Genomic DNA, 19830 nt, shown 5'->3' on the forward strand with positions numbered 1-19830 from the left:
AGTGACAATTTAGCGAATAAATTCGGTCCAATGGGTTACTGTTTTGGCGCTTGCCAAAAATTGTTTCCAGTGTAGACGCAATTTTAATCTCAGCCCAAATCACGTGCTGCGGTTGCCACAGCAGAGGCAGCAGGACTCTGCTCCTTTTCCTGTCACCGCTACAATAATTTGGACAGCCACGTTGTCGCCATCCCCTGTTTCATGTCCTGTCTTACTCTCTCTCTTTCGCCCTTTGCCTTCTGAACTGCTGTTCCCTGCATGGTTCTGCAAGGGGTCATCGGCACAAATAATGCGGTTGAAGTGTGCCAAGAATGAAAGAAAGCAGCGTTCAACGAATGCAATAGAGAGCAACTATCAAAAAAATTAATACAAGTATTAGTAGTACATATTTCACTAAATGCATCTAATGCATATAAAATACATGGAATACATAGCCTAAGCCAACATAAATTTTAGTCTGACCAATATAAAAAGCATTGCCAAGTTCTTAAATCCTTAAGTGATGGCATAAATCTGCTGGCTCGGCAAATAAATGTTTTACAAAGTTTTTCCCTACACTTTGCAACAAGTTTGGGGTATTTGCGGTTTCTAGAAAAGCTTTTTTTTTAATCGCACGAATCGAAACAATGTTTTGTGATAACTTTTACTTCTACATACGTATGTATAAGCGACTGTATATCAACGAACTTTTGGAGAAATCAGTCATTTACATGGATTATTTATTTATAATCAATTTGTAAGAGTATAGGAACTTTCTGAACATGGTTTTGAAGTCCTGCTGGCGCTTAACCAGGACTAAGTCAAGCGTTTAACTGCTGTGGGCCAGTCAGAACTCTAGAGAACTCTATCCTTTTGGCGGGAGTGAATTACTTTTAACTCTATAATCTTTTAGTTTTCCAAATATTGCGGTATGGAATTTGTCTCGTTCATTAGTCACTGGCAACTAACTTTAGTTAATAACTATGCTTTAGCAATGAGTTTGCCTATAGATAGTGACTTAACTAATTAAACTGAAAGCAGTTGATGCCAACTGAGTGTGCAAAGAGTATTGAAAAATAAATAATTTCTATTAAAACAATATCGATTCACATGAAAATTGACAATAAGGAAACTCAATAAGGACATTCTTTATGCAAAAACATAAACAAACACTTCAATAAAGGACAATGACGTTGAAATGCAGTGGTTAAAGTATGCGCCTTTATTTCATATGTATATGAATTGAAAATAATGAAAGAAAACAAAAAAAAAAATTGAATTATTTTTCATCTATTTACTGGCATCCATAATTATTTTGAAAAAAAAAAAACGTCCTTGCTTAATATATCATTTTAAATGCTAACTTGCAATGTTTTTCAAGCATTTGCTCTTGTTTTTGTGCTAGTGTGCAAAATGTGAAATGTGGCAGCGGGGTGCAGAAGTCGACAAAAGGAGAGAAGGAAGTAAAAGGACCCATATGGGTTTGGCTTGATGTTGTTTTCCATTTGCCATTTCCTGGCCTACATAAACATCAGAACCTAAGCTTGTCTCTTGCCATTCGTTACCCTCTTTGTGCACCGTCTGTCCTCTTATATTGCCTTAGCCATTACCACCCCCCTCCCCAACCATCCGCACCCCACTCATGCCACGAAGATCCCCCTGGCTGACGTGTTGGTGTTGTTTTACCCAAATTAGCAAAATTATAGCTACTTATGTGGTTAGGCACTTTCTAAGCATTATATTGGCTTGGCTTGAATCGCTTGCTTTGCTCACACCAAAGACACCCCAACCCTCTCTCCACACTCACCCACCCAAGTTCCCAGTCACTGGCAGTCATTAAAATGTTTAATGCGATTTGGCAACCTATGAGAGATGTCTCCCCACCCCCTCTTAGCATACCACCCCCACCCATCTAATATCACACTCCTCTCTCTGCTCCTCTTGCTTCCTGACCGCTGTTTAGCCATAAAATGTGGTCACGCCCCCTGCTCCCATGTATGTTGGAATATTTTTTTTTCCGTTTGTATTGCGAAATGAAAATACCAAGTTTGAAAATGAATAAAACAAAGAGAAAAGTATAATAGCAACAACAACAACAACAAAACAAGTCTGAAGAAGACAAAAAGAAAAGAAAACAGAAAAAGAAATAAACAAATAGGAAAAATTTAATAAAACACTGAAATAAATTTTTGATGAAATGCAATAAACAACTTAATGGATTTTTTCTTTTCTTCGTGGTTTTTTTTTTTTTTCTTTGCCTTTAAGGGCAATTCAAGTTGAGCTTTTAAGATTTTTTCATATGATTTAAATTAAAAATCCAAAAGATTAGCCTAATACACTTCACGTCATCAGATTAGAGCCCACCTTTACAGTCTTTGTTAAGGTGAAAACAATTTGTAGACCATTGAGAAACGCTTGTCTAACAAGATTTCTACAAATACATTTCAATTGTGATTGAATATTAAAGTTTATCATCTAACATTTCTAACGTTTTAAACATTTTATTAAAGTTTGGATTATTTTTTAACGCAAACTTTTGTCAGGATATAAAAACAAAGTCTTACCCAAAGACTTATGGATTGTTTCTAGTATGTTTAACTACTTTGGCCAACCAATATTTATTGTTTTCATGGTCTTTCATATAAGTAAGTGCCTACTCGTATACTAAGCGAGCGGTAAGGCATGGTAAAATGTGCTTAATAAATTTCAATTAAATGCTCCATCTCTGCATATATCACTTTATATCTATTTTCCTCTTACTGAAAGTCTATATTTATTTCTTTTTCTCTTCCTTTGTCGCTCTCTGTCTCTGTCGCTCTCAGCGATTTAGTCGCAAAAATTTGTGACATTTATATTTAGATGTATTTCAACTATTATTTACATATCCGTTTTTATACATTTACATTTTGGTTTTTGTTGATTTTCGTGACACTTGGTGGCGCCTGTCCATATAGAGAGAATAACAATTCAACAGTTTGCATTGTCATTTTACAAGTGTCAATTGGTCAATTGGTCAATGTGCAAACAACATAAAATAGATATATGTATATATGTACATATATGTGTTTGTATGCTAAGTCAAATCGTGCGAAAATATATATAGAAACTCTCTTGTTTGCCATAGAACGGACAAAAAAAAAAAAAAAACAAACTGAGTCAAATAAACATGGGCAAAATGGCAAAGCCAAATCCAAATGCCTCAAATTGTAAATTGTCTTGACAAACCCCAAACTAAACCTCAAGTCTCGCAATTCCTTTTTCCTCTTTGGATCTGCGTTGGGTCGGCTTGGTAATTTGATAAGCTGATTCCTTGCTGAGCTATTTCCCCCTTGCTGTGGAAATTCAATCTCCGCCAGAAAATAAACACACACACATACATACATATATATGTAGGTATATATGTACGTATTTACGTGTACAAGTGGAATTTTGTTCTTGCCTGTATATTTGTATTTTTAATTTTCACAAAAATTCAATTCTATTTCTTGTTGGCTGTGTCTTTCCTTCCTTCTTGTTTAATACTCAATTGTGGTTAAAGTTAAGTTGATTACATTTATATTACTTTTCTATTTTTTTTAATTTTAGAATTTTTGCAAATTTTCTTTTATTATCTGTTGGCCAACATTGCCAATTAACTTAAATAAAGTTGAATAGTATGTACTCTATTATTGAGAAACGAAAGGCAACCATCTCTGAAGAGTTTCTATGGGCTCTCCCTTCCTCCCCTTCAGTTTCTTTATTCGTAACTTCTGTCTTGCAAATAATCGTCTAAAAAGAAAGTGTCCAAAGGGGCAGAATTAGAAATTTACCTAGAGACAATCCTTTCTACTCTAAAGATAACCCCTTCACAAGTTTTTTTTCATATTTTGGGACTTCAGAATTCAAGTTCAGTCATATTCCTGACCAAAATCAATATATGTTCTTTGTGCGTCTTTATTCACACTTAATCTATTAATAGAATTAGAATGATAATAGATTTTAAAGCACTCTTTTGCGTTAATTTTGCAATACTATAACTATATCGAGTTACAAGGCTTTGTGTACTGCAAGGCCATGCCGAGTATTCCGTGTTCCCATACAAGTGTTTCTACACACATACATACACACATACATACGTGTGTACATACACATGTACACACTTGAATCCCCGACTCGTTATGCTCGGTACGATACCTGCATGGGGAGCCTAAAGTCTTCCTTTTGCACATTCCTCTATCTGGCATCTCAGCAATGGGCAATGCAGCCGCTTAATCCATTAAATATGTATGCATTATTCACAAAGAACTTGCTCCTGCACGGCCCCGTAGAATGGAGTACCCACGACCAACGAATGCATGTGGTGGCTTTCATTGCAAAAAGGGGGGAACAGCAACAACAACAACAAAAAAAATTTGGTTACTTTGCATAATTTATTAAATACGCGAGACTCCGCAAAGAGGCCCAGGAGCTTGCAATGGGTTTTTGTGAAGCCAGTGTGAGTGGTGAGCGATGAGGGCTCTAGAGTGGGGGGTGGGGGGAGGGGATGCAAAAGGAACGAGGGTAATTGTGTGTGTGTTTGGTGGGAGAAAATGAGATCTGAGCGTGTGGCACCATCTTCTCCACTTTATGCTCTTCTTCTAGTTTACTTTTTGTTTTAGTTTTTTGGTGGTTTTTAGCTTGTGGTTCTTAGGCTAATGCTAATGTTTTTAGATAACCAAACGCACTCCCTGCCACTATTTAAAATTTGACTTGACTTTTCTAACAACAAGAAGAAGAAGCCAAAACCGACAACTTTTCCCACTTGCCTTACTATTATTATTATATATGTATAAATAACTCGCATAGATTGAACTTAGTGCCTTTTATGCTTTGCTCTGTTGGTTGGTTAAAATACTTTAAGGGAATTAATAGCCATTCCCTTCCCTTGTATTCGTTGCAGGGTATTTGAAATGTTTTGCATTGAAACTTAATGAAGAACAAAATTGTTTTATTGTGAATTTCCTGCAAAATGGATAGCTGCATTTGCCTAGGATCCGGCCTAGAATTTCTCAAGAGCACGATAGTGACTTCCTCATTTGCTGCTTAACCTCATTCTCTGCAAGTTTTCCCACTCTCTCTTTCGGTGTTTTATTTTATTATTATTTTCTTTCGTTTTTCTTTTCTTTTCTGCTCTCCGAGTCCCTTAAGGCAAGGGCAATACCAGAGACCACAAAGATGCTGGTTGCAAAAGTCGGAGCTGGCTCCTACAGCATGTGAATGTGTCTTCAAGACAAAGTTGAAGTTGAAGGGAGAATGGCAAAGGAATGCAGGGAAATGCTTATGCAAATGTCAAAAATGCTTGGGAGTGCAATGACAGCGCTAGACAGTGACGAGACATTAAGGTCCTTTTCCCTCACTCTTTTTACTTTACCAACAATCTCTTTGTCTCTCATTCTTACTCTCTTAAATTCGCTGGTGCATTATTTTATTTTGTTGCTTTTGTTGCCACAGTAATTACTCATTAAAAAGGCATAAAATAATGAAGGATAATTGGTAATCTGCATGGCAATTAAATGCAATGATTCCTTTTCAAAATCATTCATCATAAAAAAAAAAAATAGGAAAAACACCAGAAAAGAAAAGAAAACCATGGCTTTATATATTCTTTGAGTATTTCGTGGTAAATATTTGGCATTCTCGGTTTTGCTTTTTACACAAACCACATCACACTTTTGGCCTGTCAGGTAAAGTCAAAAAGGATGCCTGCTGAGTCACATTCTTGCCACTCTGTTCTGCCATCAAATTCAATAGACAGGGAAGTGACTTTGACTTTGACAAATTTCACTCTGCTCTATATAAAACTTGTCAACTGTCAAGTCCGCCTGTGTGTCTAAATAGGATGAGAGAAAGCATAAGGAAATTGAATAAGTTGAGATCTATTAATAAATTGAAACTAAAGTTTATGAATTCTTTTGCTAACTGCGAAAAGTAGAATATTCCCTCAAATTTATGCAAACCATCCTTAATTCGTATATGTATGTATGTATCTAATTCCATGTGACAAGCACCCATAACTGGGTAGCTGCATAGCATCTAACCTAATAGACGCACGCAAAATTAAGTCGGGTAAATGGTAATCGGGTAAAGGCAAGGATATTGCCACAACCAGACCAAAGGATAGGAACATCCGTCCAGACATCATACAGAGCTTAAAATCAAATCACTGTCAAAGGCTAATTCAGTGTGCTAAATATACCAAACGATAAGATTACATTTTCTTTGCCTTGTGTTTCGGTTATTCTCGTTAAAGGAACGAAAAGGGAGTGAGAGTGAGTGAGTGTGCTTGAAACTGCAACTGCAATGGCAACTCAATTTATACTGTGTGCTGCAATTGCAGCTGCCCCTTGGCAGCTGATATCAGTTTGCAGAAAATGTACCAATTTGATTCTTTGTTACGCACGTAGAGTGGCAACCCCCGATTTAAACTGCTTGAATATGATGCAGATGGAAAGACCAAGAGAGAAGGAGAGAGAAAGACTAAGAGAGAGAGAGAATAAAGTGAACAGTGCACTGATGATGGGGAGCCTTTTTGACTGCAACATTTTTGAAGTGGCTACAATAACAGGACACTATGATTTATGAGTACGCGCAATCTTTATGTCTTTGGCTTACCCCCGACATCCCCAATCCATAACAAATCCACGCACGGAAGCTTTTTATGCGAAACGAAACAGTGGACGAGTGCACAGCCACAGCTTACATAAACAAAATCGCAGATTCGATAACAATTCGAGATGTTTTCTATAAGTAGACATAAGAATATCTATATTTATACCCTTGCAAAAACGGTCAGAAGTATGCAACGCTTAGAAGGAATCATCTCCGACCGTATAAGTATTCTTGGTCAGCACGACGAGACGATTTTATATAGCCATGTCCGTGCGTTCTTCCGTCTGGACTCCTCCTAAATCATAAGAGCTACAGAGTTGAAACTTTGTATGTGGACTTGTAGATACTGGACAGATTGTATATCTCTGGATAGGACCAAACAAACGACAATGTCACGAGCAGTGTGTTTTCTAAATAACTTTCTTGATTGTCAGCATTATATATCTTTGATTGAATATACCAAATTTTATCAATATCGGATGACTATATTAAATAACTCCCATAGAAACGATCGGTCGAAAATGGTGACTTCTATCAATTACTTCGTTATTTTCTAATTCTGCTAATGACAAAATACAAGACCATGGCCATTTCCCACAGACAAATCGATGTTTGTGAATGAAAAAACATGTAAACTCCCAAACACACAGAAAAAAGGATAAAAGGCCAAAACCAAATCCCATTAGCTAACGTGTTTAGAGCCCATTCAACTTGCATCTGCCATCATTGACATTGCAGTTACCTAAATTTGCGCTTTAGCCCAGTGCGGTGATTCTGCTTCGGCATGGTTGTGTTCGACTCTTGGCTCTTAGCTGCGGGCATTTATAGCCAACACTTGGTGTGAATGTCCTCCTCCCTATGGCACAACACTGTCGACATGCGTGTGACAGGATAATAAAGGATAGACGTCTTTGTCGCAACTCGCGATGGTACCAATCTAATTTATGGCCTGCCCCCGAGAAGAAAGATGAGCCTACAATCTGAATGGAGACTGATGAATGCCACAGCATACATACATACATACATACATATGTATATGTATAGGTAGATATGGGTACAATTTGAATACAATACTTTAACGAAATAAATGGAATGCAAGCCAATTAAACTAGAAAACTTGACTTAAAGAACCATTTCCCTTCTCCTCCTTTTCAATTCTTTAACTGGGCAATTTTCTCCAGTGTAGGTTTCCAGCATCAAACAAAAATTGAATTCCAAACATCTCTTGTCGACAACGACAGCGACAAGGATAAGGATAAGAAGTAGGCGTTGGAACGCCAAAGGCGTGGCCGGGTGAAAGAAATTCTCTGCACGTGTGCAACAACAAGAACAACAAGCGAAAACGAAGTAAAGGCGAAGAGGAAAGAAAAGAAAAAAACTAACACAGAATGCATTGCACGTTTCGCCAAATTGAAATTTACCACGCCGAAGTCGACTAACTGCAGTCGAAAGCCATTCCGATTACAATTCAGATTCCATTCTAGATTCTCAGGCACAGGAGACATCGACCAGGCCAAACAGGGCAGTCAACCAGCCATCCAGCCAGCCAGCCAGCCTACTTAGCTTAGCTGCCTTTGGCACTACTCGAATTTTGGGTCTGGTCGGGATTTTCGTTGGCGTTTGGGTTTTGGATTTAAGTTCGACTCTGAAGTAGAGTTTGTGCTGTGACTCTGGCCATAAACATTGATGTGAACACTTGTGCATAGCAGCTTAGATGCAGACGTCCAGCGATAGTGTCCATTTGACACCTCTCGTTCTACTTCCTATGTCGATGGACATTACCTGGGCAGAGTTTTAAGTTTCATTCAATTTTATTCGGACATACGGTTTTTGTTTAAGATGCAGAAATAGACAGATACACTTACTCTTAGTTTGAGAACTGCTTAAATAAACAATAAGTTAGATTGTTGACCAATTGTTGTCCTCAATTTACTAAAAACGAGAGAGAGGAAAACCAAAAAGGTAAACTGATTGTGCTGCGCACTTTATTTGTCGCAACACTTACCACAGATTTGACTTTGATTTGTACTCGGTCGTCCTAACTGCTGCAGTTAACTGCACAGAATCGCGGCATTGCCCTGATGCTACTCTATATGCACGACTCCTTTAGCTTCTTTGCCACACAGCATGCCAAAATGCAATCAAATAAACAAATTGCCAGTCGACTGAATCAGCAGGAGTCAGTGGACTGACTACAACATTCACAATTCACATTCACCAGTCACGGAAACAGACAGATTCAGAGTCAAAGTCAGTCTCGGTCTCGGTTTCGGGAAAGCAAAATCAGACCAGAATATATACATACATACATATGGGCCCCGACTCCACCAGCATCAGCAACATCGTCGCCCCAGGCATTAGCACGAGTCGCAGGATCTTATTTAATTTTGGCTCCCACGCTGCGTAATAACTATTTGTTAACCATGCGACAAGGCGGCACTTGCATAAAGGAAGCCATTTTATATGATTTCCTTTACATACACACACACACACACACAGGCAGATACCCACCTTGCAAATTGAAATTCGTGTAAAATGTAAGGCTACGTGTGTGTAAAGTCAAGCAAACAGCATGTATGTTTATGTATAATATATAATTGGCCAAGATTTTTGTTCTTTACATAAAATCTCACTTACTTTAATGAGGATGGCTTAACTATTACACCTCAAGTGATCTGCAGAGTTGTCATCGGTATCAACTTTAAACTCAATTACATATCGATAGAACTTTATTGTTATCGTTAAAGGAACTTTAGACTTGAAACATTGAACTCTAATGCCAAATTTAAGCTGAGCTTTTACGATCAATTTATTAAAGAATTTAAAAGTAAATACCCAGAAAAATCCACCTTTTTAAAGAAATATAACTACCATACACCTTTATAGTCGAACGAATAATAAATTGCTCAGACAGTGGAGGTAACAGAAACCACTGCGGTGGTGGTTGTGGTATTGGTGGTGGCAAAAGATAACTCAACCATTTCAATTCCAACAACCAAATCACTTATCCAGGTTTGCTTTCGGTTGCTGTTTTGGTTTTGCATAAAATGACTTTTTGAGGCACGTTTCAGTTGTTGTGTCCAACATTCGTTCGCCTTTATCATTTGATGCCTTCTCCTTTGCTATCTTCCCCTTGCCACTCTATGAGAGAATGAACTTGAAGTATTTTCAGCATATTTTTGTGAATTTCTATCATATTTTTGTATATATTGTATTTATAATTCTAACAAATATATTTCAGATTTTTTTCTTTCTTTTTGTTCTGCATTCTTTGTGGCAAACCCGCATTCTTATACCCTTGCAAAATGGATAACATCTTCAACAATATGAACTTTGTAACTATGTAAGGATAAATTAAAGTCAACTGACTTTAGCCCTTTTCCTGAATTTACCTTGTTTGGTTTCGCTTATTCTGATAACTCTTCATTTTGGTTGGTATATGCTAATTTCATGACATAAATATTCATAGTGCAACCGAAAAAGGTAGCGACTTAATTTAAATTGATTATTAACACATACATATATCCATATAAAATGGATTTTCATGTAGGCCATGTTTGGAGTGTTTACTGTTGGAATAGGTTAAGATTTAATTAAATTCTGTTTATGGCTAACATGCACACGACAACGGAAGCAAAAGACAAAGATGAAGATGTACTCCAAGACGGACAAGAAGAACAGAATGGCATGGGTGGATATCCGAATCGGCGTGGGGCTAGAACTGGAGATGGAGCTGAAGCAAGTGTCAGTAACTGAACACGCATTCACGCTCAGAATCATAGAGATACTGTTGCTAGCAAAAGACACTGTGGGGTCGTTTGAGACACTAGATGGGATGTTGATAGTACGGGTAAGAAGAGCCGGGGAGCGCAAAAGAAGGTTCCGTCAAGCGATGACGATGAAGTGCAACTTGAACATTGTAGCGGCGGCATCCAGAGGCGCTTGTCAAGTAATTTGTCATACTTAATTGTAACATGCCATGGAAGTTGCGTTGCTCTGTTGCCATTTTGCTTCTTCATGGCTTTATCATGCCTCGTTCTGTCCTGTTCAGTTGTGTTCTGTTCTGTTCTGTTTTGTCCTGTTTCTGCCAGCACTAAGCTGCATTAATTGGGCATGCATTAAGTGGCAGCAAACTGTGGGGCGTGGAGTAGGGACTTTTGCAGTTTGCAGTTTGCAGTTTGCAATCTGAATCTGAATCCAGAATCCACAATTCGAATCCAGAAACCGAGCATCATTCGCTGTTGACGACAATTTGCATTACCATCGCTTGCTCAACGCTGCGTATACGCAATGCGAGAGGATTCTTTTTTTCTTTCTTTTTTTTTGTTGTTGCAATTTATGCAAAAGTGCCGTTAGTGCAACAACAGAAACCAATGACAACAAAAACAACAAATAGCAGTAATATGCATAAAGCTTCGTCAATCTGCAGCTGCTTTTATCCTCTTATATTGCCAACGTTCCAATGCTTTGACGAGACCATTTAACATGCCTTAACTAAACTGTAACTGAAGCCATTAAAACCACTTTTTTGCTTAAGCCAAGATAAGGCAAAAGACTTCAAATATCATTTATTATATAAACAGAATCGAAAAAGAAATGATATTTGGAGTATATGTTTTATTAATAAGCATGATTTCAAGATTGAAAATCAAATGAATTGATGAATTTTAGTTACGAAATGTTAATGAAATCGCGGGGTGAAGAGGGCCTCGTTTGGTTGAACTTAAGGAACAACGGAGGCTTTCACTCTTGGCTAGTTACTTGCATATTCATTGAGGCATATTTGACTTGCCACATGACGACCATAAATATTTATCCATTCCACTCACCTGGCAGCATAATTAGAATTCCCAGTCCATAAGTCAGCCACGTGACGGCGGCTATTGACAGCGATGACGATGTGCTAGGACGACAACAACAACAACGACGACGACGACGATATGTCTGAGGAAGACTCATTATGATGACTATCGAAGATTTTTGTAGTTACTCCTTTTGTATTTTTCGTTTTGATGATCAACTATCCAATCTATGTCTTTGACAATGGATATGCTCTTGATGCGGAATTCAATTGATTGATATCGGCAGACACACACACACACACACCACACAGGGAGACAGAGTGAGAGAGAGCGACAGAGTGTGTGAAAATACGTGGGAGAGAGAGAGATAGAGAGAGAGAGCAATAGATATTGTAATGACTGGGCGAAATCAATAAGTGCCTCAGCAATTGTTCCTTTCTATTAGGGTCGACTCTTTTCTTATCTCTCTTTTTGCCTTGAGGCAAATTTTTACTTTGTTGGCCTTGCCGTAAATTTCTTGGCTGTGGTTGCCATTTATCAGAGACAACAACAACAGCAGCAATCCAACCAAAAAACAAAACAAAAAATAAATAAAACTAAACAAAGCAAAACCAAAAATGCTCTCCAAGGGAAAATCGGCTTTGGAATTAAAGTTGGAATTGAAAGCTGAGTGTGATGTTAGCTAAAGCTGGCCCGGTGATGGTCTCTCTCGGTCTCGGTCTTCAGCAAGGTGTTCTTGCTATCGACATTGGCATTATTAACACCCGGCAGGCGGTCGTTGACCTTGACTGACTATTTGAAGTGTCCCACAAAACAACAACAACGACAACGAAACAAAAAAACAAACAGAAAATCTGGCGTTTTATTTTTTGTTTTGTATTGTCCTCGTTGTGCTCCTCGTTCTGTTGCTTTTTCCTTCTGTTGCTTTTTTCCTTTTTTTCTTTTTGCTCTTCTCCACTTTGTTTTACTTGTTTGATTCGCTTCCGTTGTTGTATATTTCCGTAACTTGTTTTGTTCGAATTTTTGGTTACTTTGTCCTTTCGACGAATAGTTCTCCCTCTACCTTTATCCTTTTGCTTTCTTGTCTGCTTCTATATTGTATCCGTCTGTAAAATCATTTAGTATTTCGATTGCTACTGCTGCTGCAAAAGAAAGACAAGAAAATAAATAAGAAAATTGCTATTATTAAATATAATCATTTGTCTGAGTATTTCGAGAATAGATAGATAGGATAGATAGGATAGATAGGATAGATAGGATAGATAGGATAGATAGGATAGATAGGATAGATAGGATAGATAGGATAGATAGGATAGATAGGATAGATAGGATAGATAGGATAGATAGGATAGATAGGATAGATAGGATAGATAGGATAGATAGGATAGATAGGATAGATAGGATAGATAGGATAGATAGGATAGATAGGATAGATAGGATAGATAGGATAGATAGGATAGATAGGATAGATAGGATAGATAGGATAGGATAGATAGGATAGATAGGATAGATAGAATAGATAGAATAGATAGAATAGATAGAATAGATAGGATAGATAGGATAGATAGAATAGATAGAATGTAAGATAAATCAACCTATATTGATTCCGTTTGGAGCTTAAGTAAATGGATATCAATTGTATATTAAACCAACCAATTCAAGATTAGTATAAGCTTTATTAGATTAGGGTACAATGAGGTCCCTTTAGTCAAACTTTGCGCATCGCTTAAATTGTTGTTGTCGTTTTGTTTTTTGGTTTTTTTTTTTTTGCCCTTTTATTTTAATGTGACGCATAAATCAGCCGCCGCCCTTCAACGCGACTGGTCTCGTCCACAAAGCACATATGCATAAATTCATTTTTAAATGCCCATCTAGTGCAGATCCACATGGAAATGTTTGTCTGTCCGTCTGTTGTTGGTTTTGTTCTTGCCCTTTTTGTTGCACAATTTTTGGTATTTTGAAATTGTGTGTGCTCTCATTTTGGCATTAAAATTGCAGCAAATACTTTGAATAAATGCGCCAGCAGCATGACAAATGTCTTGCATTAAATATAAAATATGTCCCACAAAAATTTACAAAACGTTACCGACAACCCAGCCAGGCCAAGTCAAACCAAGCCAGGCCAAACTTGTAGGCTGTTTGTCGCACTTTCTATACACTTGCAATTGGGCCGATCCTATGTACGCATGATACATATATACAAAAGCACACATACATTTATATATATGTACATATGTCAGTTACAAATACAAGTTGGGAATGTATGACAATTCGGTATAAAAGTAAGTAGATAAAGCTTCTGCTATATACATACATATCACAAATGTGTGAAGCTTTTCCTGGTGTAAGTGTATAACAAACTACTATCCATATGCCAGCCTAACTCTTGATTCGTGTCCTTGTTGAAATATATGCAACTGAGAAACTGAGAGAAGGAAAAAAACAAGATAGACATGGCCATGATTCCATTGAAAATGTTACAATTAAAACAAATCAAATGTAAACAAAATGGCTTCATTCTGAGTGGGTCGTATGCGGAATAGCCTAAGATACTTTTATTTCAATCGAATTGACTTAATTGCATATAGATTTTACCTTCAAAAATGTATGTTCATAATTATGTTAACCATGTTCAAAATATCAAAAGGTTTGGGGAAAGAAATCGGCAAGAAAAATGTTTTTTGAAAGTTATTTATTTATTAACTATGACCAATGTTTGCTTAGAGAATTCTTTTTCATCCACTTAACTTTTTATTTATGGCAAAATGCGAGTTCTTGGACTGCTTATTGCCTAATTCCCTCTAGATCTGCCTATCAATATAATTAGGACTAGCCTACTCTACTTTCTCTTTCTATCTTCCTCTTTTTTACTGTGCAATTACTCATTGGCATTGTTATATCATCTATAAAGTTAAAATTCTTCTGTAACAAATCAATCACACCTTAAATTGAAAAGAGGATATATTGATTGCATCAAAAGATGATGTTGCAAGTATATTTGTTTGTTTCTTTCCATGTATATATTTGTATATATGTATGTTGCTAGCGTGTTGTTAGTTTGAAAAGGCTTTCTGCCAAAGTTTTTTCATTTCTCAATTTGTTTGACTTGACTCACTCAGGCTCATTGTTAGGCCAAGAGCCACATTCAGAGCTGGCACCCATTTATCATCCTTTAGTCAGGCGCGTCTCAAATTTATGTTTAATTTAACAAAAGAGATTAAGCTTTAGCTTCAGACACTGGATATACATATGTTTGGTTGTCTGTCTGTCTGTTTGCTTGCTTGCTTGTTTGTCTGTTTTGTCGGTTTGCTGGTTTATTTGTTTGTCTTCGATAAAAGAGGCAAGCGAAAGAGCCAAAGAGAGAACATGTATATGTATATATATTGGACCAAAAACAATTTATATTTGCCAACTAAGCCAACATACATTGCCATGGATGAAGTCAGTCATCAATATGAAAGCGCCCGCCCAGTCGGTGGCAAAGTCCTTCTCCAACGTTAATTACACCCCAATGTGCGTATGCGACATTAGACAACCAGAAAAAAAAATGAAAGGGATACAAGAAACCAAACAGTCAAAGCCTTCTCACAGCAGGCGTTCAATTAAATGAAGATGAACGAGCGACTACAATGCCAGATGAATGAGATCCTCCATGCCTGGCCTGATAGGCAGTCAAATGACAAATGTACATACATACATACATATGTAAGTATATACACACATATATGTATGAACGTATGTTATGGTTTTGCTAGCGCCCCAAAAGGTAGGCAATAATTATTTCAAAAATCCTTAATCTTTGCTTACTCAGAAAACAAAATCTACTCTATAGTTCATATCTTTTGCTTTCAATAGACGCAGTCGATGATTAAAGAGCGTAAAACGAGAGCAGTGAAAAGTTTCTTACAATTCGTAATCTCCTTATCTCAACTCTCTTAATATTGGAAGGGAAGCGCTTTTGTTTTCCCTTTTGAACCAAACAAAATTTGTTCAATTTAAGTTCCATGCTAAAAGAATGAAGCTTAATTCTAAGCCAACTACAAAAACTGGCCATAATCGGTCTAGGCTATTGAGGTATATGAAAGCAGCAATTGATTGTATATTGGTTTAGTTTCAAAACTTGGAGATTCCTACACAGCCAAGGCCCATTTAGGGATGTGAAATTCGGTGAGATGTGCTCCCCAAAATATGCAATAAGCTGTCGAAACTAACTAGCTACAGGACTTTTCAAAAATTGAATTCTTCGTATATTTTTTATACCCTTGCAAAAAGGGTATATTAATTTTGGTCAGAAGTGTGCAACGCATAGAAGGGAGCATCTCCGACCATATAAAGTATATATATTCTTGATCAGCATGACGAGACGAGTTCGTATGGCCATGTCCGTCCGTCCGTCCGTCTGTCCGTCTGACCGTCTGTCCGTCCGTCTGGATCAACGCAAACTCCTCCTAGACCGTTGGAGCTACATAGCTGAAATTTTGCATGTAGGCTTGTATATACTGCAGGCGTTGTATATCTCGGATTCAGCCGGATCGGACCACTATATCATATAGCTCCCATACAAACCGCAAAGTCACAAACAGTGACTTTTCTCAATAACTTCGTTATTTTCTGAGCTATTGTCGTGAAATTTAATATTGGTGAGTTTATTATACATATAAACGACTGTACCAAATTTCATCAAGATCGGGTGACTATATCATATAGCTCCAATAGGAACGATCGGTCGAAAACAGTGACTTTCTTCAATAACTTCGTTACTTTTGACGCGATTGCTTTCAAATGAAATATTTGTTAGTTTAGTATATCTGTTAATGACTTTGCCGAATTTGATAAATATCGGGTTACTATATTATATAGCTCCCATAGGAACGATCGGAGGAAAACAGTCACTTTTATCAATATCTTCGTTATTTCCTATGCAAAAATTGTTGGCCGTTCTTTCGCAAACATTAGCCTTTTTAGATAAAACGTTTTTCCACTTTGATGGCTATAAGTAAGGAAAAAGTTACCAAAAAAGTTGCAAGGGTATACAAACTTTGACGTGGTTGAAGTTAGCCCGGCCCTCTGGTTTTTTTTTGGCATATGGCATACTTTAAGGGGCAAACTAAACTTATTTTACAACCCTTTCAATTTTTAATGATAAAATTACTGATATGGAATGTTAATAGTCTAATATTATAATTCCTTTGCCTAAGTTCTGCAGAAATTTGAGGCTCTTCAATATCAAAATTCTAGTCTAGGACTTGAAGTTATTTGCCTGCATGTATTCACATACACATACACATACACACACATGCATGGGTATGTAGATTTTTGCTAACGTTTAATTAAATCACTCAGTTCTCCTTCATGCTGCTGTTGTCGTCGTCGGTGCTGGGTTTTAGCATTACAATAGGCTTAACACCAACTCGTTTTCACACACACACACACACAGGACACAGACACACCGGGTAGATACAAAAAGAGAACGATTCCACACACCATCAATGTATGTGTGAATGTGCGGTGTGTGTATGTGTCTGACTTATCATTTTTATTAAAGCACACACAAATATTTTAACAGAGAGTGCAAACACAAAGGCACACACAGGCACCCCCATTGTTGAGTAGGCAAAACAGAAAATGCTCTTGTAGTGGAATGGTTGTGTCCTAGAGGGAACAAAAACTGAACCAGCTACAAAAAGAACTAACAAAATACATACATATGCAATAAAAACAAAAAGAAGAAAGCAAAAAAAAAAAAGTGTTTGTTGTCCGCAAAAACCTCCAAAAACCCAACTTCACCCGCACAACTCTAGAGCCCCTCCGACAGACAGACCGTCTGACAACTGATGCTATTGCAATCAGACCAGGCCAGAAGCAGCTGCGGGTGAATGCAGAAAGGATTTGCCGGACAGCAGGAATATTTAGCAGTTTATATTATCCAGAAAAACTTTGCATAAAAGAAACACAAACACAAAACATTCAAGTAGGGATATTTAGTGTTTTAGTAATGAAATTCAAGCATTGTCCCAATTAGAAACCGTTGCTATATAGAACCACAAGGTCGTATAACATAGATAACGGAATATCTAGAAAGAATGTTTACTTGTTCTGCAAGTAAAACTTTAATAAGCAGAGTTTCCAAAATTGAAAGGTCTTTTAGGGTATATAAGATCTGACAAAATAGATAATCATTTTTTCTTGAGATATACTAAGATAGTTTCTTTGCCTACTCTGTAACTTGTATTGTGTATAAAGGTTATCTAGTATACACTTTCGTATGCATCAGTCTGATGAATCAATCACAATAAATAATTGGTTATAAAGTAGCCTTGGGACTTGGTTACACACACACACACACACACACACAAGCAGGGATTGCTTTTGTCGACATAATAAATTCAAATACTTTTAATATTTTGACAACACGATTCAATCGCTTTTTTTAGTTAGTGCATTTCCAACTGATGCTATTGTAAATTGGTGACAAAACAAGAATCATGCCCAAAAACCAAACTGATAGGTATCGGGAATTCATCGATATTTTTGTTCTTGTTGTTGTTGTTGTTGTTGTTGCTGCAGTGGCATAAATTTATGTCGTATAAATCGTGCGGTTTGTCGCTTTTTGCGGTCATGAGATTACGGCTGGCTGCCCACGAGCAGAGACCAGCGACCAGCCAGTCGCCGCCACCAGCGTCCCATTAACCTCTTCCCACCAAAACCATTTCAAACGAAGGGATGGTGGGGTGGGCTGGTAAAAGGAGGTGAGGGTAGAAGAGTTTGCATTCATCAATCATTTCGTCAAGCAGTTTGCACGCTCAAATGCGCAACACCGCACCGCAAACAATACATCAACGCGAGACGCGACGAATGGTGACACTTTTTCAATGCACACACACACACACACGATCAAATGATAGAAGGGAATATGGATATGGAGGCAGCAGGCAGAAGGGGCCGATTAGAAGCGGGTGAATTTTACGGGTCACATTTTACACACACACACACTCACACACTCACACATCGAATCAGCAGCAGCAACTAACGGAAGCAATAAACCTGATTTACTTTGTACATATAATTTCTTTGTGTTGGCACATTATATCGACCTCGGTCCCTTTCTTCATCACCACACCTCTTCTCGCGTCTCCTCTCCTGATAATAGAAGTAGCAACAACATCGTCCTGCTGCTGCATCCTTGTGCTGAGCCCATTCTCACATGTTTTCACAACACTGTGCATTTCCATTTTTGTAATATTTCTTTTCTATTTCGATTACCGCCTGCTGCATCGTCTCCTGCTCCCTCCTTTTCTATCCCTCTCCCTGTTCACCCCTTCTACTTTTCTCAACGTCAATGTCCACATTCGCGTCCTCCACCAATTCGTTCAACATCCCCATATCCCCACAGATATTCCCCCCTAACCATCGATGTTTCATGTCCATGTCGAGGCTTCAGGTTCGAGTTCGAGCAAAAATGTTTCCTTAATCCAAAAGAGCTTCTCATTCTCATGTTTTGAATGCCTTCTCTGCAGTTGTATGTGTGTGTGTGTGTGTGTGTGTCTCATGTTGTAAAAAGTTTTATTTGTCGCTGATTTGAGTATCGAGGCCAGCGCCTATGTGTATGCTATGTTATTTTTGTTGCCTCTATTCTGCTTCCTTTAGCTTTTGTTTTGTTTATTTCAATTCAAAGCACAAAACAAAAATGCAAAGTAATGCAATTTATCTGAAAACTATGCTGATGCTGTTCCCATATAGCTATTGCCGTCCCTTGACTGCCTCCTAACTCCCCCCCACCCAAAGCTTTTTCTTGCAACAACAACAACAACAACAACAACAACAACAAAGAAATAGAAACAGGAAACAACAAAAAGAAAACAGAAAATGCCAACGACCCGTACGACAAGCAAACACACACAAAGTGTCACACACACACACACACACACACACACACATAGAAAACAAAGCAACAATTTTTAAATGTTTCATGTCGTTACAATTTTAATTCAATTTTGACGTCAAGTGTTGACAACGACATGACAAAAATTGGTTAATTAGATTTCAGTTAACCTGATAATAATTCTCAAAAACCGATTTATCGACTATCCTTTGGTTATAGAAAGTATACAACTGGAACTCTTAGACCTGGCATATCAGATGACATATTCTGAGGATTAACTTCCTCTTCCAAGCCTTTAAAGTTTAAGTACTTAAATTAAGTGTTTAAATTAGGGTTAGACTAACATAATAATTGGTAGTGATCATATCCATGTCGAGGCTTCAGTCCATTTAACCATCTGTCGGTCTATCTGTTTCTCTCAGTTTTGGGGCTTTGATTTGATTTCCAAATAAAAGAATAGGCTATTTCTTCTTGGGTCTAGCGAAATTTCAAATGCAGCCCTGTTCCATTAGCCAAAAAGCAGGCCAAAAACAAACATAC

At 37.6% G+C, this 19830-nt stretch overlaps 1 protein-coding gene across 1 annotated transcript in view; it reads right to left on the reverse strand.

Moving 5' to 3' along the window:
- The window catches only part of LOC6649099 (neuronal acetylcholine receptor subunit alpha-7), a 106837-nt gene extending 94296 nt beyond the window's left edge, over window positions 1–12541 (reverse strand). Inside the window, exon 1 of the mRNA XM_002071236.4 lies at window positions 11436–12541. Coding sequence (XP_002071272.3) covers window positions 11436–11565 — 130 coding nt within the window. The 5' untranslated portion in view covers window positions 11566–12541. The remainder of the gene's footprint in view (window positions 1–11435) is intronic.
- Window positions 12542–19830: the final 7289 nt, after the last annotated feature.

This window comes from Drosophila willistoni (assembly GCF_018902025.1).
Source record: "Drosophila willistoni isolate 14030-0811.24 chromosome XL unlocalized genomic scaffold, UCI_dwil_1.1 Seg141, whole genome shotgun sequence".
NCBI classification, from domain to species: Eukaryota; Metazoa; Arthropoda; class Insecta; order Diptera; family Drosophilidae; genus Drosophila; species Drosophila willistoni.